General features: G+C 41.2%; 1 protein-coding gene across 3 annotated transcripts in view; it reads left to right on the forward strand.

Moving 5' to 3' along the window:
* The window catches only part of sncaip (synuclein, alpha interacting protein), a 158,983-nt gene that overhangs the window by 42,732 nt on the left and 91,087 nt on the right, over positions 1 to 25,164 (forward strand). For all 3 annotated transcript variants that reach the window (XM_078566808.1, XM_078566796.1, XM_078566818.1), the window contains one exon: positions 17,060 to 17,163. In XM_078566808.1, coding sequence (XP_078422934.1) covers positions 17,107 to 17,163 — 57 coding nt within the window. In that variant the 5' untranslated portion in view covers positions 17,060 to 17,106. The remainder of the gene's footprint in view (positions 1 to 17,059; positions 17,164 to 25,164) is intronic.

Consider the following 25,164-nt stretch of genomic DNA (forward strand, 5'->3'; position numbering starts at 1 on the left):
GCTCCCAGCAACCAGTCTACCCCTCCAGGTCTAGTTACTGAGCCAAGCGAGATGATTTCATCCACTGTGCTCTGGAGTACTATATACTTGCCTGGCTGTTATTGAATTACCATGTTTGCCATACAGGATTGACTTTGTTCCAGTCTTCCGTAGCTAGACGTGATTAATTGGAGCCATCTCTACTTGAAAGATACTCCACTTAGCTCCTCTCAATAAGCGTCATCATAGTTGATCACTAGGCAACTGAGAATAATGGGTTTGAGTATCAGGAACTTGAATGACATGGTGACCACCATAATTTAATGCAAAATGTCTGAAGCATATTGTCACCATTCTCCTACTTCACTTAATAGCATTTCCTTTGGGTGGAGGTGTCAAATTCAGCAGCAGCTGTTCACCTCAGCATTTAGATCATATTTCCATTTTTGAAATGAACAAAGGGAAGGAGGAAGTGCCCAAATTTCATTTATTTTTCTATATATTAGTTTCTGATTATGGGAACTGATTATTTAACCCCTCTTAGACACTTGACAGAAAGAGATCCCACAAATAGGAAAAAGACAAAGATAACTTCCAATTTCAGAAAGTTTGGAATTTGTGAAGATTAATTTTTTTTTAAGATTGCATGTGAATAATAACATTACATGAAAGACCATTTAACCAACATCCTATTATTTCATTGATCAGAGCTTCTCTATAGTAGAATCAGGTTTTACTAACGTCATTGCATGATAAAATGAGATCTAAAGTTCACATTTAGACACTATTGGGAAAAAAACTCTAACAACATTAATGCTTTAATTTCATGGGTTGTAATATTTTGCTGTCTTTCTGCTTACAAACTGGCTTATTTGTGGTTGGGTTTTTTGGTAAGAGCATAAATGATCCCAGCTGGAAGAAATTTACTGGAAATATTTTTCTACAATTAAGTCAGCAGCAAGTAGAAAATAGTGAAACAGTGAAATAAGAACATAAAAATATAGGAAATAGGAGCAGGAGTAGGCCATTCAGCCCTTCAACCCCCTCTGCCATTCAATGAGATCATGGCTGATCTTCTACTTCAACATTGTTTTCCTGCACTATCGCCATAGTTCTTGATGTTTTTAATATGTAGAAACCTATCAATGAGTCTTGAACATACTGAACAACTGAGTCTCCACAGCCCCCTGGGGCAGAGAATTCCAAAGATTCAGCACCCTCTGAGTGAAGAAACTCCTCCTCATCTCAGTTTTAAATGACCTGCCCCTTATTCTGAGACTGTGTCCCCTGGCTCTAGACGCCCCAGCCAGGGGAAACATCCTTCTTGTGTTTGAATGAAATCACCTCTCATTCTTCTAAACTCCTGGGAATAAAGGCCCAGTCTATTTAATTGATCCTCATTGGAAAATCCCTCCATTCCAGGAATTAATTTAGTGAACCTTTGTAGGTCCAGGGTTCAATTCCCAGTCCGTTTCCCGGTTGCTCCCGGGCCTGCCGATCGCGCACATCCGATGACCAAAAAATTCAGGCCAAAGTATTTATTTAGTTTCTCTGCCATTTCCTTATTCCGCATTAAAAATTCTCCAGACTCTGCTTTTAATGGACCCATATTTGTTTCTGCTAATCTTTTGCTTTTTACATACCTGTAGAAGCTTTAACAGTCCGTTTTTTATGTTTCTGGCTAGCTTATTTTCACATTCTATTTCCCTTTCCTTAATCTTTCTCTTAGTCCACCTTTGCAGAATTCTAAACTGCTTCCAATTCTCAGGCTTACCTCTATTTTTGGCAACTTTATATGCCTCTTCCTTTGATCAAATGCAATCCTTGATTTATTTTGTTAGCCACAGTTGGAACACTTTCCTTGCTGGGTTTTCATGCATTAAAGGAATGTATTTTTGTTGTAAACTATGCATTAGTTCTTCAAATGTTAGCCAGTGTATGTCTACTGTTATACCTTTTAACGTAGCTTCCTAATCAACTATAGCCAATTTGCCCCCTCATTCACTTATAGTTTCCTTTGTTTAGATTTAAAACCCTACATCACTTTCAAGCTTAATGTAAAATTCTATCATATAATGGCTCCTTTACAACAAGATTATTTATTAGCCAGTTTTCATTGCACAGTACTATATCTAAAATAGTATGTTCCCTAGTTGCTTCCTGGTCATACTGCTCTAGAAAACAATCTTGCATACATTTTTTAAATTCATTCATGGGATGTGGGCATCACTGGCTAGGCCAGCATTTACTGCCCATCCCTAATTGCTCTTGAGAGGATGGTGGTGAGCTGCCTTCTTGAACTGCTGCGGTCCAGGTGGTTTAGGTATACCCATAGTACTGTTAGGGACGGAGTTCCTGGGTTTTGATCCAACATTAGCAAAGGAAGGGCAATATATTTCCAAGTCAGGATGGTGTGTGACTTGGAGGGGAACTTCTAGGTGGTGGTGTTCCCATGTATCTGCTGCCCTTGTCCTTCTGGATGGTAGCGGTCATGGTTTTGGAAGGTGCTGCTTGGGGAGCCTTGGTGAGTTCCTGCAGTGCATCTTGTGGATGGTACACACTGCTGTCATATGCGTCAGTAGTGAGGGAGTGAATGTTTGTGGATGGGGGATATTGTCCATGTCTTGTTGCATTTGGACATGGACTTCTTCAGTATCTGAGGAGTTGTGAATGCTTTGAACATTGTGCAATCATCAGCAGTCACCCCGCCTCTGGTCTTATGAACATGATGGAAGGAAGGTCATTGATAAACTAGCTAAAAATGGTTGGGTTTAGGACTATCCTGAGGAACTTGTGCAGTTATGTCCTCGAACTGAGATGATTGACCTCCAACAACCACAACCATCTTCCTTGATGCTAGGTATGACTCCAACCAGCAGAGAGTTTTCTCTCTGATTCCTATTGACTCCAGTTTTGTAAGGCTCCTTGATGCCATACTCGGTCAAATGCTGCTTTGATGTCAAGGACAGTCACTCACCTCACCTCTGGAGTTCAGCTCTTTTGTCCATGTTTGAACCAAGGCTGTAATGAGGTCAGGAGCTAAATGATCCTAGTGGAACCCAAAATGAGCTTCAGTGATCAGGTTATTGCTAAGCAAATACCCCTTGATAGCACTGTTAGTGACCCCTTCCATCACGTTCCTGATGATCGAGGGTAGACTGATGGGGCGGTAATTGGCTGAGTTGGATTTGTCCTGATATTTGTGTACAGGACATCCTTGGGCAATTTTCCACATTGTCTGATAGACGCCAATGTTTTAGCTGTACTGGAACAGCTTGGCTAGGGACGCAGCATGCCCTGGAGCTCATGTCTTGAGTACTATTGCCAGAATATTGTCAGGGCCCATAGCCTTTGCAGCATCCAGTACCTTCAGCTGTTTCTTGATATAATGTGGAGTGAATTGAATTGGCTGGAGACTGGCATCTGTGATGCTGTGATGGAGGAGGCTGAGATGTATCATCCACTTGGCACTTCGGGCTGAAGATTGTGATGTGATGTGATATGCTGGGCAAAACAATGGTTGAGAGTGGGGATATTTGTGGAGCCTCCTCTTCCAGTGAGTTGTTTAATTGTCCACCAATTAAGGGGAGGTGGTGGCATAGTGGTATTGTACTGACTAGTATTCCAGAGACCCAGGGTAATGCTCTGGGGACCCAGGTTCGAATCCCACCACGGCAGATGGTGAAATTTGAATTCAATAAATACCTGGAGTTAAAAGTCTGATGACGACCATGAAACTATTGCTGATTGTCGTAAAAACCCATCCGGCTCACTAAGGTCCTTTAGGGAAGGAAATCTGCTGTCCTTACCTGGTCTGGCCTACATGTGACTCTAGACCCACAGCAATGTGGTTGACTCTTAAATACCCTCTGAACAAGGGCATTTAGGGTTAGGCAATATATGTTGGCCTAGCCAGCGATGCCCACATCCCACAAATGAATATATAAAAAAAAATTCATGACTAGATGTGGCAGGACTGTAGAGCTTAGATCTGATCATTGGTTGTGGAATCACTTAGCTCTGTCATTCATATGCTGCTTATGCTGTTTGGCATGCAAGTAGTCCTGAGGTTGACACTTCATTTTTAGGTATGTCTGGTGCTGCTCCTGGCATGCCCTCCTGCACTCTTCATTGAACCAGGGTTGATCCCCTGGCTTAGTGGTAATGATAGAGTGCGAGTTATGCAGGGCTCTGAGGTTACAGATTCTGCTGCTGATGGCACCTCATGGATGCCCAGTCTTGAGTTGCTAGATCTGTTCAAAATCTATCCCATTTAGCATGCTGGTAGTGCCGCACAACACAATGGAGGGTATCCTCAATGTGAAGAAGGGATTTCATCTCCACAAGGACCCCTCTTTATCTCTCTCTCTCGCTCTTTATACTTGCTGAAAACAAATGAGTCAACTCTTTCTCTCTCTCTCTCTATTTATACTTGCTGAAAACAAATGAGTCAAGCTCTGTTCAAGTTAAGAAACCAGTTTAAGCTAACAACCTAATTATCTAGCTACAGAGCGCCCTGAGAGCTTGTATATCCCTGTTTAAGACTGGAATAAACTTAACTTACCTCTTAACTTAAAAAGTAATTTTTAGTTAATTGCTAAATTAAAGAAAAAACTAGACTTTAGAGAGAAATTAACCCTTAAAACTCCCTCAATCCCCAACTCCTGGGGGACAATTTTCACCCCATCGGGCGGGCCAGTTGGGAGCGGGAGTGGGCGGGTGCGGAGCTGATTGCCGCCCGCAATCAGCAGCATGCCGCCATTTTACGTGGGCGGGCCGATTAAGGCCTTCCCCAGCATGACTTTCGCCCGGTAGTTGGCGGAGGGAGGAAGGAGAGTCGGGGCCTGCGCTCTTTCACGCATGCGGGCCAAAGAGCGCAGAAATCCCTTTGAGGCATGGAGCTGCCTCAGGGAAATTAATTTCAGAATGAGAATTTTTAATAAAGAAGGTAAAAAAATAATTTACGCATGTCCCCTCAAGTGACAGCGTCACATGAGCTGGGACATGTTTATGAAATGTATTAAAAATATTTATTAATTTAATAAACCCTTCATGAAACCTCATCCCACCCGTGGATGAGGTTTCATGAAAAATGTGAAGGCCGCCCGTCCAACCAGACGGGCAGCCCTGACAATTAGGTTAATTAGTGTATTAATGGCCTTAACAGGCCTTTGACAGTTCGGCAGGCGTGCAGCGGACTCCGGTGCGCACTTGCCAAACGAAAGATCGGAATGACACGTGGTGACATCGGGATGCACGCCCAGAACAGAAAATTTTTGGCCCTGGTCTCTCTCACTGTGTAGCAATATTATACGCTCTTCTCCTCAGGTAAATCAGTTGCATACATTCAAAATGACTGAGTACTAGATTATTTGTAGATAAATACTGAAATTATTATTTGAAATACAGCTTTATTCAAAATAGCAGGAAATTACCATTAAAATATAAAACTAATAAAGTAAAATTCATATTTTGCAATCAGTTGCTGCAATCTTGCAAGTACATTGCTCAAACCTGTTGACTGAAAATCGTTTGTATGAAATCCAAATATTCCGTAGATTGTCCTGATCAACACTTGTCAGTAGCCAATAAGGTTGTGGATACAAGGTTTTTTTTAAAGAGTGAATATACATTTTGGAGCGAAATGCAGATTGTTGTTACACTTGCAAAGCCCAAGGGGGCAGTTTTGGGTAGGGTGAACACGATCGGAAGAAGCTTGGCAAGGTAAACCCACAGCAGCACCAATCGAGCCAGGAGGGGAACTTTGAGATGATGATGCTCCCACTCTCTTGCTGCAGTTGTCCCTCATGATGGAGGTTACAGGCAGTTACTTTCAAAGTGTGTTTAGTGTGTTGCTGCAGTACATCCTGTAGCTGGTACAAACCATAACTGTTATGTGCTGGTGATGGAGAGATGGATATTAAATCCATTGATGAGGGCACTAATCAAGTGGACTTCTCTGTCCCAAATGATATCGAGCTGCGTCTTTCCAGATGAGCTGAGTTTTACCTTGTGGTTTCAAGGGTGGGCCAGGAAGCGAAAGATAGGAGGCGGCAATGGTGTAGTGGTATTGTCGCTGGACTAGTAATCCAGAGACCCGGGGTAATGCTACGAGGACCTGGGCCGCCACGGCAGATGATGGAATTTGAATTCAATTTTAAAAATCTGGAATTAAAAGTCTAATGATGACCATGAAACCATTGTCGATTGTTGTAAAAACCCAAATGATATCCCTAATGTCCTTTAGGGAAGAAGTCTGCTGTCCTTTCCTGGTCTGGCCTACACGTGTCTCCAGACCTACAGCAATGTGGTTGACTGAAATAGCCTAGCAAGCCACTCAGTTGTCACCACCACCTTCTCACGGGCAGTTAGGATGGGCAATAAATGCTGGCCCAGCCAGCGAAGACCACATCCTGTGAACGAATTTAAAAAAAATTCCAAACAGTACCTAACCTGTGGTTACAAGCCTTGTAGATATGGTTAATTCAACTGAACTTCTAATTACTGTTGACTTCCTGATGGTGTGGACCTGATGGTAGTGTTACCATTACTGAAGGTCAGGGAGCTAATTTTTAAAAATTTTATTATTCTCTCATGGAATGTGAACGTCGTTGGCAAGGCCAGTATTTGTTGCCTATCCCTAATTGCCCTTGAGAAGGTGGTGGTAAGCCGCCACCTTGAACCACTGCATTCCATGTGGTGTAGGTATACCTAGAGTGCTGTTAGGAAGGGAGTTCCAGGATTTTGACCCAGTGACAGTAAAGGAACATAGTTCCAAGTCAGGATGTTGTGTAGCTTGGAGAGAACTTGCAGGTGGTGGAGTTCCCATGCATCTGCTGAACTTGTCCTTCTAGGTGGTAGAGGTTCCAGGATGGAAGACGCTGCTGAAGGAGCCTTGGTGAGTTGCTGCATTTGGTACACATTGCTGTCACTGTGCACCATTGATGGAGGGAGTGAATATTTAGAGTGGTGGATGGGTGCTGTTTAAGTGGACTACTTTGTCCTGGAATTTGTCAGGCTTCTTGAGTGCTGCAGCCACACTCATCCAGGCAAGTGGAATGTATCCCATCACTCTCCTGACTTGGCTCTTATGGGGAGTCAGGAGGTGAGTTACTCACCACAGAATTCCCAGCCTCTGACCTGCTCTCATAACCACAGTATTTATATGGCTAGTCCAGTTAAGTTTCTGAAATTTTAATATATCAAAATTGGCCATTTGATGGCATTAATCTGGCCCAAATGTTATGAGCCACTGTCAGCCCAAGACTAGATATTGTCCAGGTCTTCATCATGGCATGTGCTACTTAATTATCAGAGAAGTTGTGTATGCAGCTGAAAATTGCAGTTGTCAGGATAGGCCCACTTTTGACCAGATGAGGGAGGAATGGCCATTAATAAGTCCCCTGAGGAACTTTTGCAGCAATATCCTGGGGCTGTGATGCAGTCTCCATGTCTCCCTTTTATCTTAACTATGACTTCAGCCACCAGGATGTTTTTTTTTAATACCTCCAGGGCCATGGACTTCATTGCTGCTAGGGCTGCTTGCTGCCTTGTTCATTTAATTGTTACACTGCCATAATGTCACACTTTTGACATTCAGCTCTTGCATCCATGTTTAAATTCGAATGCTGTAATCCTAACCGTGTTGACAAGCAGGTTATTGGTGACTGGTCTGTCCCATTGGTTTCTCTCACACTCCATGTCTTCTCCTCCTTCTCACCTCCACTCCAGCATCTCTTCCTTTCTGCCGCCTATTCCATCTTCTCTCTCTCTCTCTCTCTCTCTTGAATGCAATCTAACCTTGTCTAACTTTTCACTCTTCTGAATGAACAATAGCAATTATTGAGGTGATTCGTTTTGGGAGCCCATAGCTTCTCAGCCATTTAAAAAAATGCAACTTTTTTCTTTAGCATTTACTCACTGAAGCATAAAAGCATCTAGCTTACAATACTGGTCTGTATGTTATACTGCATCAGGTAGAATTGGTTAGAATGCATACTGATGCATTACCACCTATAAAGGGTTCAAAATATAATGCAGTGTGAATGAAGATAAACTACTGCAGAATTTCAGTAGCTATCAAAAATAGCTATTTGCACTTTATGCTGCAAATATATATTGGTGATAAGCCTTCTTTCTTCCTATGATGTATGGTATTCTGTTTTATTTTTGTTTTCTTATATTTAGTAATTTTTAAAATCATTTTGTTCACTGTCTAACTTTACAAAGTAGTTCTGTTCAATTTGCTTGTCAATCCAAAGCGCTCCCTTGTCTCAAGGACTTATGTTTGTGTGGGAGACTAGGAGAAATGTTGCTTTAAAATGTTATCGCTTGATTTTGTAGTTATTTACTCTAAAGTCTAGTTTGGTACATTACTGAAATGTGAAATTGAAGGATTTGCACTGATGAAATGTTTTTACAGCACTTCATATGTATGGATAATCAAATAAAATTAAAACAAAGTCGATGGGAAAACATGAACCAGTTGTCAACTGGGAATTGGTACAATCAACACCAGCAGATCAGTTGCAGACCAGGTCAACTAGTTCAAGTTTGGCAATTTCAAATCCAAAACTTGCGAAAGGGGAAACCTAGAAAATTAATTCACCCAGTCCATTATATTCATTTAAGTACCACTAATGTGCATCAGTCTGGTGTACTCAAGTGAAAAAAATACTTATGTCTGTGTGCGTGATTTGGGTGGGTCAAGTGTATGAAGCAGCTAAGTAAAAACACTCTTGATTGCACTGTAAGCTTCAAATTTTATTTGGATGCAAGAAAAATATGGTTAAAACACTGTTAAATTGCAGAAACCAAAAAATGCTTAAACACAGTTACATTGCAGACATTAAAAACACAGTTAAATTACAGCTGTAATCTGTTTTATCTAGAAAATACAAATTTTCATTATTTACATTTAAGACATTTTGCTGGATTTTGGCCTCTTATTCAGGTCTTGGATATGTAATTATTCATCTTTCTGACCTGCTTCTTGACAGCCTCTGCACTTGGCCCTTGGGTTTGTAAGCGACAGGTGAAACATGCTATGACAAAATAAAAGAAAAAGATTCAGCTTGGAATTATCTGAGCCTTAAGTCACAATAGAAAATGGACTTCCAAAAACAGGTACAACAGTGAGAGAGATTTGCAGATCAGAAACATGGAACATCTACCAGAGAAGGTGACAACAATTTAAGCGCTTGTGAATTGTGTTACAATCTCTGCAGGGACTGATTCCTTTTTTTAAAAAAAAGTTCTCGACAACTCAGCAGAAAGAAAACTGATGGACAAGATTTCACTTTTTTAAACTTTTCCTGTAACCAGCTAAAATCAACATCACTCAACTGTTCGTTAATCAGTGAAAGAGATTTCAGATAAAAATGCAAATTTCACTTTAAATAGTCAATCCACAAAGATACATATGCCTTCTTTAGTTACAAGCACTAACATTACTTCTTGTACAAACGTGGCACCACATGTAACCTGTGTTTCCAACTCGACCTTTGTTTTGTGGGATCTCTTGCTTCCCATCCAATCGTTTTGGCCCCTGAATCGCATTAACCAGCCTTATTCCAACTGAAGTCCTCAGACATGGTTACTGCCAACTTTTACAATCCCATATGATGTTAATATTGGACAAGTCAGATTCCAGAATGAGACCTGGCTTCATAGATCCTAACTTATTTTTAGAAACCGTGGAGGAAGGTTACTGAACAAATTCACAGGAGTCTGCTGATGAACTTTTAACTCCGGGAATAAAATATTTATTAAAGCAAGAAGAATGAACTGTATTACACCAGACAAAAAGGTTGGAGATCTCGCGATAAAAACACAAGATGATGGTTCAGTTTCCCAATATTCCTTTACCAAGCAATATCTTTACAGATACATGATCCAGTGAAGAGTTACCACTAGCTTGACACAAAGGCTTCTTCCTTGGGACTGACACATGTGCAAACTGTTTTCTTCCAGTGAATTCTCGAGTCTTCACGATGCTTCTCACCCAACTTGTTTCTCTCCTCGAGACACACAAAATTAATTGTGCTTTAAACTCCCTGTTTCAGTAGCAACACCGCTAAACTGATCATGTTACTGAGTCCTATAATTGACTATTCAGTTTACTACTGTCCCACGAGCCTTGTACTTTTCTCAGAGAGCTGAAAGATCCTTGTCTTCACTCTCTGACACACTCTGAACTCTTCCCTGTCTTTCTCTGACTCAGTGTCACTTGACTACTGTTGCTAAACAACAGCCCAATTTTTTCTTTGTTTTTTCCCAAAATCACCAAACTTCTAACCCCTTTTTAACCCATCTCTTTAACTTCAGGGGTTGTAAAACCAAACCCAAAAGACTGACCTTTCAGCCACAGGTCTTCTAGGCACCAAGGCACATAAACCACCTACATGAAACTGAAATCCACCTTCCTTGACACAAAATTACATATATATAACAATTCAACTTAAAAATTATACTTTGTTCATCAAACAAGGTGCACATCTTATGAACCGTCTCTCATTCAGGTCACAACAGTACTGACTGCGTAGCTTTCCAGAGTTTATTAACCAACCACCCAGTAACTGCAGTTCCCAGTTTGACCACTTCTGGTAAAACTACCCAGCTCTTTAGCGTTCCCGAGCCAGTCACACAGCTTTCCAGGTTTTAGACCTTTTTTAGTCAGCTCGCACAGGGTGTCCAAGAATCTTTTCCCCCCAAACAAAAAAAAACTGACCTCTTCCTGAGAGAGATTTACTTCTCCTCACCAGGATGGTGTTTTGAATTGCCTGCCAGAAAACATGCTAAAACCAGACCCCACTGTCATTAGCTTTCTGTTTACCCGTTGTTTCTTAGCTGTTTGTCCCCATGGTAACCCCAGGTCACATGGGCATTTCTTGGAACCTAATGATGCCATAATCAGGAAAACAATTAACCATTTAAGATCAAAACTCTTCCCAGATTTTAAAGAGGACTTTGCACAAAAAGAAAATACAGGATTTTCCCAAAGCAATGGGTTATCACTGTTGTTACTTTTGACAGCATTCAACTTCCGTGGTGAGAGCAGAGGCTTTGCAATAGCTCCAGCATTGACAAAGCGTGGACACGCTCTCTTGCAGACCAACCTGTCCCTGAGCCGATTGGTCCCCCAAATAGCAACAGCTAGGGACTTGATGAATAACAAATTCATCCTTTGGCCATGTACAGCATTCCGCACTTTCTTGGGGACTTGATGCCACCCAATATTTGCACTTGTCAGTAAGATCAGGACATACGCCGTATTCTACATGCAAAATTAGAAGATAACACAGACTCTGATTAACTATAGATTCTACATGAGGACAGATATTCAATGGTTCAACCTCACTGAATAACTTAAGTCATTAACAATTGTCACGCGCATGAACTTATGAACTAATGAAGTATAAACCCAAAATGAACACATTCCTGTAACACAAAATGGAGTTGAGAGGTCAGCTGACCGGTTTCCTTGCCAGCATATGAAACTTTAAGAACACTGAGCTAATCTTCATGTCTGGGCATGTCTTGGCACAGTTATTAAAATCCAACTAGTTAAAAAGACTAGTTTCACAAAACTGTTTCAGCATCTGCGACTTGAAGTCCGGAAACAATGGGCGTGAAAAGTTCTGTGTTATTAAGAAGATATGTGGATGAGTGATATCGGGACTCCATTGCCTGATGATGGGCTAACCATCAGTAACTATTTATGAAGAGAATGGGAAGAGATCCTCTGGCCACACGACAGAAACAAGGTGTGTGGTGAGAACTTTTAATAAGGTGTGTTCTGGTCAGACAGACACACACACACATCTATGCCAATGAAGGGAAAATACACTGCTTAAGAATACCTGCTCTTAAGGTAGATGTAGATAGAGTTGGCCTTGAGCCCTCTACCAGAAAAGGCTCCGCTATTGTGTCTTGACTGGAATATACTAAGGGAAATCTGCTACTGCAGACATAAAACAACAGCAAATCCATTCTAAACTACCAGAGCTTTTCTTCAGTGGACTAAATAGATTACAAACCTGCACCATTTCAATTCTTCACCCCGGGGAAAAGCAGGTGTAACAAAGAACTCTTGAAATAATAAGATATAAATGCGTGCTACTTTTATAATAACACGCTTTTCCTGAGAGATATAGAATGTGTGCGTGTGTGTGTGTGTGTGCATGAGAGAGAGAGAGAGAGAATGTGGTGGTATGGCACAGCAGATGGTAAATGCTGAGCTGCTCAAATCCCAGAGGGAAACTTGAAACAACCGCCACAACTGTTTTGCAATTTCTATTTTGATTTCGTGATGTGTGCCTTGAATTCAGTCATAATGAGTCTACTGAGACTTGGAGGTTTCTATAAAACTAAATTAAACATTTATTAATGAAATTAATTTTAAGCACATACTTAGATCCGCAAATTACTACTATGATAACTCTTAGCTCCCCTAATTAATCTAACTCTCAGTTACACCTCTTGTTAAGGCAACAGTAAAAACAAAATAGATTTTAACAGACCCAGGCAAAGCACACAATACCCTGGACAGGGATATTCACAATGAATTCTCTTAGCTTCGGTTCCTACAGGCAGCAGCATGGTACATAGAGGCTGGAGGCTTTTCGCACTTGTTAGATCTTAGAATGCCTTCTTTCCTTACACATAACCTCGTCTCCGTTATACATGTTTCTCCCTTTTAAATGTACATCCCATTGTTTCAATATGTCTTTAGACTTTACCTTTCTAATAATAAAATTCTTTCATAGTACCAGTTTTATTAGTAAGCTTTGGGAAAAATAAACACTGTTTGGCTTCTTCTGGCTAAGTGTAACACTTCACCCTTTCTTTGAAATTCATGACTACTCTGGTTTATCTCAAAATGCAAATTTTCCTTTTACACCTCACATTCTAAAACTTCAGTCATGTTTACTTATTTAGCATTTCAAACCTAGCTTCTCTTCTGATACATCAAAGCCTTCGGACCAGCTGTCTTTAATTCAATGAAGTCCCACATCCACACACACATGCACACACACTATCCAGACCCTACTATCCCTACTTTACAATAAATACCAATAACCTTATAAAAATTATTAAATTTCCATGACAGTGGGTGTAGTTGTGAATATTTGGGTATTGAACAATAAGCATTTATCATTTAAAACTTACAAAAACCTGTCACTTGCCTGTTCCTGATAATTAAAGTGCTTGGGCTTTTCTTTTAAACATGTTGTCTTTAGTTAGTGGGTAGGTGAAAAAAGAATGCCCTGTCTGTCATCTTTCTCCTGTCTGTAACACAATGGAGGCAAATTTAACACTGCAGTCACCTATCGTCATGATGATCAATCCTCGCTAAAGGATTGCTGCTTAAGCCAATGAAGATTTTCAAATGTTTTGAAAGCTAAGTATAAGAATCATTACATTGCCATCAATTGCAATGTACAACTGCTTGCTGGTTGCCTCTTTACGTTCTATAAGTGTTGGAGCTTAACTCTTGGTGGGTGATGCTGGGGGTGTACTACCAGGCCTAGGCATGTCTAATACTCTTGCTGCAACATGATTGAAAATAATTGGCATTATTTGTATAACAGAGGTGGGGGACTCCATATACGCAAGTCCAATTTATCATCTATTTCTGATCAAAGCCATGCAACATTAGTCACAGAAAGAGGTGTACTATGTAATGTTAAAAAAAAACAAGTTATATAAATAAATGTATCAACCGTTTTTGAGAGCTCAACAATTTCTTCTTGGGTCTCGAAGTTCATATTTTCCGGCTTCTCCACTTTCTTCCGAGGACTGCCTCCTTCAGCCTCCTGATCTTTTGTCTGCTCCCGGGACTGGGAAGGCAGAGTCATCAGATGTGATGGGTAAGGCTCAGCCACTTGTTGGCACCAGGAAGGTCTTATCTCCAGCTGCTTTTTCTGGAACCGGGAGGCTGGAGTCTTGTATTGATTCAAAACCACCTTTTCCCTTGCCATCATTCCCTCATTCATTATGGCTGATAGCTGTTGGCCTTGGACCACCTTCATTAGGGCAGACATTTTTGCCTGCCAGAGAGATATGAGAAAATTTGAAATCGCAGCCATATAACTTTGATTTGAGATCTCATAAACTATTTGCAACAGCAGCAGGCTTCTCTGTGATGTTGGCTCATCTCCTGACTCCTCAAAGAGTTTCTGCCATCTACAAGGCTCAAATGAAGAGTGTGAAAAAAGACAGACTTGCATTTATAGCGTGCTTTCATGATCTCAAGGCGCTTTACAGTGTAGTCCCTATTGTTATGTAGGAAATTGGCATGATAGAATGTTTGTCCCTTGCCTAGGTGGATGTAGATATAACAGCATTTAAGGAACTTGACTGCATCTAGACACAGAAATTTGGTTGTTGTCCCAGTGACTGCACTCAAAATCTATCCCCTTCACTATGGCTGCATATTTCACCATTAAGAAGGATAAGAGCAACGATGGGCTGGATTTAATGCAGCCTGTCATGGGAAACATAACGCCAAGGTCCACTTAGTCCTGGGAAAAACTCCAGCAAAACTTCACCCCGATTAAGTCAGAGGGCGGAAGGGGGTGAAAAGGAAACCAATTTACATCCAATATCCTTGAGCCTGCTGCAATTTAGTGATGGCTCAGGGATTAAACGGAGGTTGCACAGCTTTCCCATGCCCTCAGAAGTTCGCCCAGGAAACCCTATTGGGTTTGCCAGCGGCTCTCTGGGGAGTCCCTTGCTATCAGGCACTCTACCTAATTGAGGGACCTGCCATTGGGCAAGGGGCTGACCACTGAAAGCCACCTCCCTGTCCTTGCTTCTGACCCCTTGCTGCCCCTCTTCTGTAACCCTCCCCCCACCCTGTGATCCCCATTCTACCATTACTCTCCTTTGGTTTGGGATTCCACGATGATCCTGGGCCTCTGGTGGGTGGATTGCTCCCATCATTCCTGCTGCAGCTGGTGGCATGAGGAGCTGCCAGCAAGTGATTGGTTGGCAGCTCTCGGTGGATGGAATTTCTGTCGGGGACCTCAATCACGGGAAAGGCCCCAGTGGGCACTTCAGTGTGCGAAAGGCACTTGACTCAGTCAGGCCTTCCCCATGGAACTGATGGGGGTTCCTGCCAGGTCTCCAACCGGTAGGCAAAACAACCGTCGGTCCGGCAGAATCCTGGCCAATGTGTGAATGTCGTCACCTCTAAGTTGTGCACCATGTTGACCATTACTATTCCTTTATCTTCTCTTGATAAATATCTTTAAATTCCTAATACCATCCACAGAAACTTTGGTCTGCTGCACCCTCCTCCCCCACATCCCCCAACCACCTGCTGAACCCCGCGGAGACTCTAGTCCACTGCTCCCTCATTCCCAACCCCTCCCCTCCTGCAGTGACTTGGGCTCCACTGCTGCCTCCACAGCACCCACTTCCCACCATCTGCCAAACCTCCATATCTTCATGAAGTGGCTAGCAGCAGAGTGTATCTCCCAGTGGAATGAGTGACAGCAGCAGGTCCGGACTGACACGAGGCTGAGTGGCAGCAGTTGGGACTTGAGTCAGGGTGCGAGCTCCAATGGAGCTCCCAAACCTAGAGCTCATGGATTGCGCCTGGACTTAAGGCATTGTCTGAAAGCATGCGAGATCAAGATCACCCACACCAACAATTAAGGAGATGTGGGGGTCAGAAAATCATTTCCAAATATAGAATTCCATACTTGAAAAGGTGGACGTCCCCCAAATGGTGGAAATTTCTCATCTCTGAATGTATCCAATTTTGCTGGGGATACTAAGGTGAGAAAGCAAAGAGGCTGCAGAAGTGAAAGGATAAGAGCATGACAGATAGAACATAATGTGGGGAAGTGTGAAGTTATCCACTTTGGTACGAAAATAGAAAAGCATATATATTTTTTTAATTGTTAGGGACCTGGGTGTTCTTATACAATCACAAAGGTATACGGGTGCAGCAAGCAATTAGAAAAGCAAATGGTATGTTTACTTTTATACTCCAATTCTTTTGTAATAAGGTTAAGTTTTATTACTGTGTATAGTTTTGGTCTCCTTATGTAAAGAAGGATAATTGGCCTTAAAGGGAGTGCAATGAAGGTTCACCAGATTGATTACTGGAATGAGTGGATTGTCCTATGAAGAGCGATTAAGTAGTCAAGGTTTATAGTCCTGTGAGTTTAGAAAAATGAGAGTTGATCTAATTACAACTCAAAATTCTTAAGGAGCTTGTCAGTTTAGTTGCTGGTAGGATGCTTCTCCTGGCAGGGGAGTTTAGAACTTGGGGTCACAGACTTAGAATAAGGGGTCAGCCATTTCAAACTAAGATGAGGAGAAATTTCTTTGCTTTTGGTGTTGTGAATTTTTGGAATTCTGTAACCCAGAGGGCTGTGGGTGTTCAGTCATTGAGTGTATTCAAGATGGGTCGCTATATACTTTGGATACGAGGAGAATCGAGGGACATGAGGATGGTGGAGTCGTGGTGGAAGATTAGCTGTGATCCTATTGAATGGTGGAGCAGGCTTGAAGGGCTGAATGGCCCTTACATTCTAATATTTTTATGTTAGGTACCGTGTTGGTGTGGCATTGCAGGATATTTTATAACAATATACCATTGACTCAGTTGGTCACTTACTATTCATTTTTTATATAGTCAGTAATTTTAAGTGAGAATTTATTTTCCAAAGGAGGAAAGTTTTGTTTGGTAAGTAAAAATTAGATTTGCCTCCTTTTACTAAAGTCTTATAGCCAACTTTTAAGCAACAATAAACAGCTCTTATACACAACAGATGTACAATGTCTTTGGAAGAGACATGAAATCCAGATTCCAACTGCCTGTCCAGTTGGACATGAAGGATCCAGTTACATGTTTTTGGAGAGCAGGAAGTTCTGTGTCCTGGTCAATGGTCATCCCTTCAAATAACTTGAAATTCCTCGTCATTAGAAGAAAGTTTAGGATTGCCTGCAGTTTCTCACTTGTAACTTCATTCAAGTGTAATTATATTTTTGGGTTGCATGAAATCTTGGAAAGAGTATGTATCTGTAATTGTGTGTTCTTACAGTATGATTTTTATATTTCCAGGATATTGAACCTGGTAAGCAATTACCCAAAATGTGCTTTGACGAACAATGGATACTCCCGAGTATTTGGATTTGGATGCAATAGATTTTAGTGATGATGTTACTGTAAGTAATATTTATTACTTTTTAATCCTAATTTCTCCTATTTTAATAAAATACTGCATTGTCAGAAGTACAGTACTTTAACACTAAGGTGGACTCATTATAGGTTTTTAAAAATGTTTTGGTAGAGAAAATGGTGTGCCATTATTTCCGTACAGCTACCTTTTCCTCAAATTCATTTAAAATCTGCAGAATTAATTTATAATTCACATTTCCTAATACTGGATTAAGTAAAACTGCTAAACTAATAAAGCCATAGTATTAGAATCTGCAAAATGCATTCATGACAGCTTCACTTTTAAAGTAGCCTTGTTTGATTATTTATCTTGGAGTGCTTGGAACTTAACACAAACCAGGTAGTTTAAAAACGCTTCACAGTTTTACAAACCATGATCTTATAAATGTGATTTTGACATTTGTATCCATATGGATAAGATGTTGGTCAAATGTCAAATTTTCATGGAATATTTATGCAACTAAATAGTCAATGCATGTTCTGTTCTTTCCACAAAAGCTGGAAGAGCAATTGTGCTATAATTATCTCTCATGAGGTTATTTTAGATTTCCAAAATGTTCATTAGTGCTGTAATCGAAGGACAAATTTGCTTTGGGCTTTCTGATTAGTAATTTCAGGGTTTTTTTAAGCGCTTGATTGTACTAATGAGGGACAAATCACTGTCTTTATCTTCAACTGTAAAGGATTCCTTATCTTAACTTGCATGAAAAATATATAGTTTCTGCCTAGGGTATTAAGCCCAGACGCAAGTATTTTGCTCAAAAGAGAGACATGTTGTCGAAGCATTTTGTTTTGTAGTCATCAAGATAAATGCAAGAATGCCAAATTTCAAAAATCACAACAATTTATGCTACAGGAGAAATGGATGCTGATTAGTTGGCTAGTATGTTTTTGGATTATATGTATTTGGATTATTATGTTAATAGCTGCTCGATTTTCTTATGGAACCATATCATAGGCTGGAATCTTCTGTTCGGCGTGCGGGGGCGGGCTCCGGACGCCGACGCATAAAATGATGCACGGTGACATCGGGCGTGCGTCCCGACGTCACCGCACGTCATTCCGATCTTCAGTTCAGTGTGCGCGCACCAGAGTCGCTGCACACCCTCTGAACTGTCAAAGGCCTGCTAAGGCCATTAATTACCTAGCTGAACTGATTGTCTGGGCTGCCCGTATAACCTTAAGCTTAAGAAGAGCCCAGGCGGCCTTCGCATTTCTCATGAAACCTCATCCACGGGCGGGATGAGGTCCCATGAAGGCTTTATAAATTAAATAAAATTTTTTATTGAAATACATAAACATGTCCCAGCTCATGTGATACTGTCACATGAGGGGGACATGTCTCAGTATTTTTTTTTCTTGCAATGTTTTATTCTTAAATAAATCCCCCTGAGGCAGCTCCATGCCTCAGGGAGATTTCTGCGCATTTTCGCGTGCATGCACGAAAGAGCGCAGGCCCAACTCTTCCTCCTTCCCCTGCCCGCACAGGTAGCACTGAGTGCTTCTGGGTGCGCGTCATGCTGGGCAGGCCTTAATTGGCCCTCCAACGTAAAATGGCAGCGTGCAGCCGATTGTGGGCGGCGATCGGCTCCATGCCAGCTCCCAAACCGCCCGCCCTACAGGGAGAAAATTCTCCCCGTAGTGGTGAAATAAATCCTCTCATGAGTGCGTTGCTCATTTTTGTTTTCAACTGCTGCCATCTTTTTGTAGCTGTTCTTGCATTACTATGCTCAGAATATTCTGATAGCCTGGTTGAAGTGTGCCTGCATGTGATCAGATAAAACTAATGTGTTTGGCCACCCAAGATCACCGATTTCACCCCCAGCACAGTCTTTGACTTTTTACTTCCCCACCATGGTGTGTGGCTCTCCATCTCTTCTCTGTACACCCTCACCCCCAAATTGTTTCCACCGCCAATGCTGGCTGTTACTCTCTATGCCTGTTGAGTGCAAACCTGTTCATAAAATTTAAAAGATGTCCTGTAGTTAAATTTCCAAAATTTCAGCAGAACGTCTGGAAAAACCATACTACCGGGTTTCCCGTCTGGAAATCCTGACTGCTGCTCTCTTCGCAGTCAAAGTAAATATTAGGGTCTTAATTCCATAGTTTAGCAGCAATCTTTATCAAGAGCTAGAGAGCTGTAAACAGAGTCCAGGAGTGAGCTGTGAAACTGCCCTAAACCGAGTCCTAGTGAAATGTTGCATTGAAACACTGAGCAGATTCAAGCATGTGATGCATCAGTGACAGCATTATAAATTTACATGTCTGCCTTGTCCACAGGTTGTTTGATTTGATACCATAAATGGACCTGTGTATTATTTTTGTATGATGGATAAGTAATGTTGACATTTAATATGTTTTAAATAAAAGTGGACTGGAGAATGAGTGGAAATGAGTACAAGAGCCTTGAGGCTAAAGATTTCTAGTAAACTACAGAATTACAGAATGTTTACAGGATAGAAGGAGGCCATTTGACCCATCTAGTCTTTTTCTCTTCAGATAATTATCCAATTCCCTTTTGGAAACCATGATTGAATCTGCCTCCACCACCATCTCAGGGCAGTACATTCCAGGCCCTAATCACTCCCTGTATAAAAGGTTTTTCCTTGTTTTGCCAATCACCTTAAATCGGTGTCCTCTGGTTCTCGACTTCTCCCAGTGGAAGTAATTTCTCCCTCTTTACTCTGTCCAGACCCTTATGATTTTGAACATCTCTATCAAATCTTCTCAATCTTCTCTTCTCTAAAAATAGCCCCAGCTTCTCTGACCTATCCATGGAGCTAAAGTTCTTCAACCCTGGAACCATTCTCGTGATTCTTTTCTGCAACCTAAGGTTTTCATGTCCTTCCTGAAGTGTAATGCCCAGGACAAGATGTAATACTCCAGTTGAGGTCAAACCAGTATTTTACACAGGTCTATCATATTGTCATGCTTTTAGTTCTTAATGCCCCTATTTATAAAGCCCAGGATCCCGTATGCTTAATTAATTGCTTTCTTAACCTGCTCTGGCCCCTTTAATGATTTGTACACATATGCCTCCAGGTTCCTCTGCTTCTGCACCCTCTTTAGAAGTATACCCTTTATTTATATTATTCAGAATTATTTGTCTTTCATAAATTCTGTAATGACTTTAATTTAGTTGCTTTACTTGTTTAAAGTGTGCTTGAATGGTTTCCTTCATAATAGCATTCAATATTAACGTGTTATGGCTGTTGAGCTTAGTGTTCCATCATTCAGCCTATGATCTTTTTAAAAAATTATTAGAACACTAGCTAATTTCTGACTACCTTTGTTCTAATGAGTTGCATGAGATTTAAGCAACAATTCATACCCTAATTTCCTTATTTATTCTTGAATATATTCAACCTGACCCTGTTCTTTGAATGTTTAGGTACTCCAATTTTCTGTAAGCTATTTTATTGCTAATCTGTCTTTTGCATAAACTTTGCAAATCCAATTCCTCCCACTATTCCTTTATATTGTGAAAACTGGTGAGGATTGAGAGTTCATTTTTTTTCATGTTAAAAGATAATAGATGCATTGGTTGTAATCTTTCAAAATTCCTCAGATTCTGGAAGGGTTCAAGTAGATTGCAAAATAACTCATGTACACCTTTATTCAAGAAAGGAGGGAGTCAGAAAGCAGGAAACTACAGGCCAGTTAGTTTAACATCTGTCACAGGGAAATTGAGAGAATCGATTATTAAGGAGGTTATAGCAGAATACTTAGAAAATCATAATTTGATCAGGCAGAGACTTTGTGAAGGGGAAATTGTATTTAACTTGTTTATTAGAATTTTTTGAGGCAATAACAAGCAAGGTAGATAAAGGAGAACCTATAGGTGTTGTGTACTTGGATTTCCAGGAGGCATTTGATAAGGTGCCACAACAAAGTTTGCAACACAAAATAAGATTACATGGTGTAGGAGGTAACATATTAGCATGGATAAAGGATTGGTTAGCTAACAGGAAGCAGGGAGTAGTGACAAATGGGTCATTTTCGGGTTGGCAAGCTGTAACTAGTGGAATGCCACAGGGATCAATGTTGGGGCCTCAGCTATTTAGAACCTACGCCAATGACTTGGATGAGGGGACCAAATATGTGGTAGCTAAACTTGTCGATGACACCAAGATAGGTAAGAAAGTAAGTTGTCAAGAAGAGGCAGAGAGTCTGCAAAGGGATATAGACAGGTTAACTGAGTGGCAAAAATTTGGCAGATGGATATTATGTGGGGAAATATGAACTTGTCCGCTTTAGCGGGAAGAATAGAAAAACAGTATACTATTTGAATGGAGAGAGATTGCAAAACCCAGTGGTACAGAGGGATCTGGGTGTTCTGGTACATGAATCAAAAAGTTAGTATGCAGGAACAGCAAGTGATTAGGATGGCAAATGGAAAGTCGGTGTTTAATGCAAGGGGAATGGAATATAAAAGTGGGGAAGTTTTACTGCAGCTTTACACTGCCTTGGTGAGACATCTGGAATATTGCGTACAGTTTTGGTCCCCTTATTTGAAAAAGAAATATAATTGCATAAGAAGCAGTTCAGAGAAGGTTCACTCAACTCATTCCTGGGATGAGGGGCTTAATTTATGAAGAAAGATTGAACAGGTTAGGCCTATATCATTGGAGTTTAGAAGAATGAGAGGTGATCATTTTGAATCACAAGATCCTGAGGGGATTAGGATAGATGTCGGGAGAATGTTTCCACTTGTGGGGGAGTCTAAAACTAGGGGACACAGTTTGAGAATAAGAGGTCTCCCTTTTAAAATGGAAATGAAGAGAAATTTTTTCTTTGAGGGTCGTTAGTATGTGGAATTCTCTTCCCCAGAAAGCAATAGAGGCTTGGTCATTGCCTAACTCTGCCTTGAATAAATTCAGATTTTCAATAGACAAAGAAGTCAAGGGTTATGTGGAGCAGACAGGAAAGCAAAGTTAAGACTATCAGATGAGCCATGATCTTTTTGAATGGTGGAGACCATAGGACTTGGGAGCAGAAGCAGGCCATTCGGATCATCAGGTCAGCTCCACCAGTGAGATCATGTCTGATCTGATAATCCTCAACTCCACTTTCCTGCCTTTTCCCCATAACCCTTGATTCCCTTACTGGAGCAGGCTCAAAGGGCTGAATGGCCTACTCCTGCTCCTAAGTCCCATGTTCCTATGTTAAGGAGCAGAATGCTAAGTTCATAATTGCTTTAACTTAGTGATTTAATGGACAGTTGCTTCTTTACACAAAAAACTTCTAATCAGTCCGTCCTTAGATTCTGCAGTGCTGCTGTTTATATTTTACAGCTCAGTGGAATGGTCAGACTTCCTAAAATCATTATTTTTACAGCTGCAAGCTTTGTCAGTTGCTAAGCATTTGTGCAATAAAGATACTGGAATCAACTTAGTACAATTTTTGTGCACTAGGGGAAAATTTTTGCATTTTAGCAGGAATAGCAACTAAATGCAATAGGACATTTAAAAGCAGTAAAGGCCCAGAGAATTAAATAGATTGGATTTCCATCTTTGAGGCAGTTGGGAAATATCCTGGTTCCGTATGCCCGCCTCGGGAAAAAGCGGCTTAGAGGCGCAATTTTAATTCTGGGTGAGGGCGGGTGCAGGTTGTAATCGGGCCTGCCAACCGCAGAAACAGTTCGGAGGCAGGCCCGAATGCAGAGGTGGGCTTTTCACAACTTGGGCCCTATATAAAGGGCCACTCTGAACTCCAGTCTCTGGAAGAGAAAAAAGGAAGGTGAAAGTTTTACAAGGCTTTGTGGGAGGAGACTTCAGAACACTGTCATGTGAGTAAAAGTTGTAAATTTTGGCTAACTGGTTGTTAATGCTGCAAGAAATGGTCCACCATGGGCCTTCCATTGGAAAGTTTAGATTGTGACGTTTGCCTATTACACATATGTAGTGTCCATACAGCAGTCATTCACTGTGGGCAAAGATCCACCACAGCCAGCCATGTAGATGGCTGCATCTTGGCAGCTTTAGCAGATCACAGCACCGTACAGCAGGTGAAATGAGCATTATACCTCATGGGCTCTCGGGACCCTGCATGCATATCTTTAATATCCTGCCACATACCCTTTCACCTGTCATATTTTTAAATGTGGGCACCCAAAAGTGCCTCATCCAGAACTTTTGCAGCCGCCCACTGTCATTGCAAGCATGTGTGATTCCAGCAGGATCCTCCAAATTCCAGAACACATTATGATCACTGTACCTTCTATATTGCAAAGCCATTGAAATGGAGAAAACCTGTCACAATGCCTCATTAGGAACAACTGCCTTGATTGAGAATGAATGGGGGACATCTACCCCATTAGCAAAGCATCCCAACAAACTCACACACGTTCTCTCTCTCATACACATTATCCAATTTGCAAGGTTTGAGCCCTGTCTGCTGTTAACTATCCGTGTGCTGCAGGCAGCGAGTAAAGAACCACCCTAGTAGTTGCTGTCTCTGGAATGAAAGATAAATCAACCATGAACATCTTCACCGCCTTGACGCAGAACCCAGAAGGACAACCAAGTTCAGTCTGAAGCCAACCAAATTACCAATCTTCAGGAATCTACCCCATTAACTTTACTGGATTATTAATTGTGTAATCTATCTACCCTATGTTACGATCGCAGCAGTTACTACTGGACAAGCCAGATCCCAGAGTGGAAACTGGCTTGATAGATCCTAACTTTTATTTTTTGTTTAGAAACATGGAGGGCAGCTACTGAACAGAGCCACAGGAGTCAGCTGATGAACTTTTAACAAAAGAATAAAACATTTATTAAACAAGATGAACTACATTACAACACTCTTCAACCACAACTATACCTTTACAGATATATACAGATTCATAAAGATAATACAAGTTACAAAAGCTATCTTATAATCTCATGTTCACGGTAAGTACACAGTCCATGTAAACCAATAAGCGACCTGTGGTCAGACACACCACACTCTGAAACTAAGTGATGGATACCACCCCAAACAGATGCTATGGATGTTCCATCAACTCCCCCCTAGATGCTGGCACACAGTGAGCCAACCGGTCTCACTGAGCGCTATCTTTCACATGAGGGTTTCCGATCTCCACCCTTGAAGAACCTACTTTGGAATCTTCTCCCAGATGATGCTTTCTCTCAGATGCCTTCTACAAGGTTCCGCCTCCATGGTTTCAAACTCTCCTTCCGATGTTCCTCTCCCCTGAATCACCACATGCATTCATGCTGTCTTCCATGCATTCCCTCTCAGATACTCAACCATGCCAACAGAACATCACTGCTTCACATGCCCATAGTAAAGAGTTACAAACCTTCTGCTGTCTTCTTGGATCTTCTGGCTTCTCAAGCCTATTTTGTTTTAAGTCTGCGTCCCGCAGCTTTCTCGGTTGAGCTTGGAGCATTCCTTTGCTGCTTACTCTTAACAAGACCTTTTCCAGATTACTGGTATTCCTTTGACTAAAAGGTCACCTTGGGACTTTCTTTTTTTTCCTTTAGGACCTGCTCCCTGGTTTCTAGGACCTGCTCTTGTTCTTACCGGAAATCTGCTCTCTCTACAGTTCCCTTTGCTGTATCAAGCCTCTCCTGGCTCCAACTGGACTAAAAAACTGCTGTTCGGTTTTCCCCTGTCTATGAGTGGGCCTCCTGTTGCTAGGCAACAGCACGATTTTTGTTCTATCTTATTTTTATTTTAACTTCCCTTCAAGAGTCATAAAACCTCATTAAAATGCAGGCACCTTTTAAAGTGAAACAAACTCAAGTGTCCCCCTTTCTTAACACACCAATACAACTCATTCCTAACACCCACAGATACAAATATAACTTAGTTAAACTATCTGTAGTTCCTAACACCTATTTGTAATCTATTTGTGTGTCAACTTTGAGTCTGAGAGAGTTGGAACGTTTTTAATATTTAACCTAGACCAGGTTAAGTACAAGTACAATAAATACTATTTTCTTTTTGAAAACTCAAGGAAACCTGTCTTTTACAGTCAC

Source organism: Cetorhinus maximus, chromosome 2 (assembly GCF_964194155.1).
Source record: "Cetorhinus maximus chromosome 2, sCetMax3.hap1.1, whole genome shotgun sequence".
Classification (NCBI taxonomy): domain Eukaryota; kingdom Metazoa; phylum Chordata; class Chondrichthyes; order Lamniformes; family Cetorhinidae; genus Cetorhinus; species Cetorhinus maximus.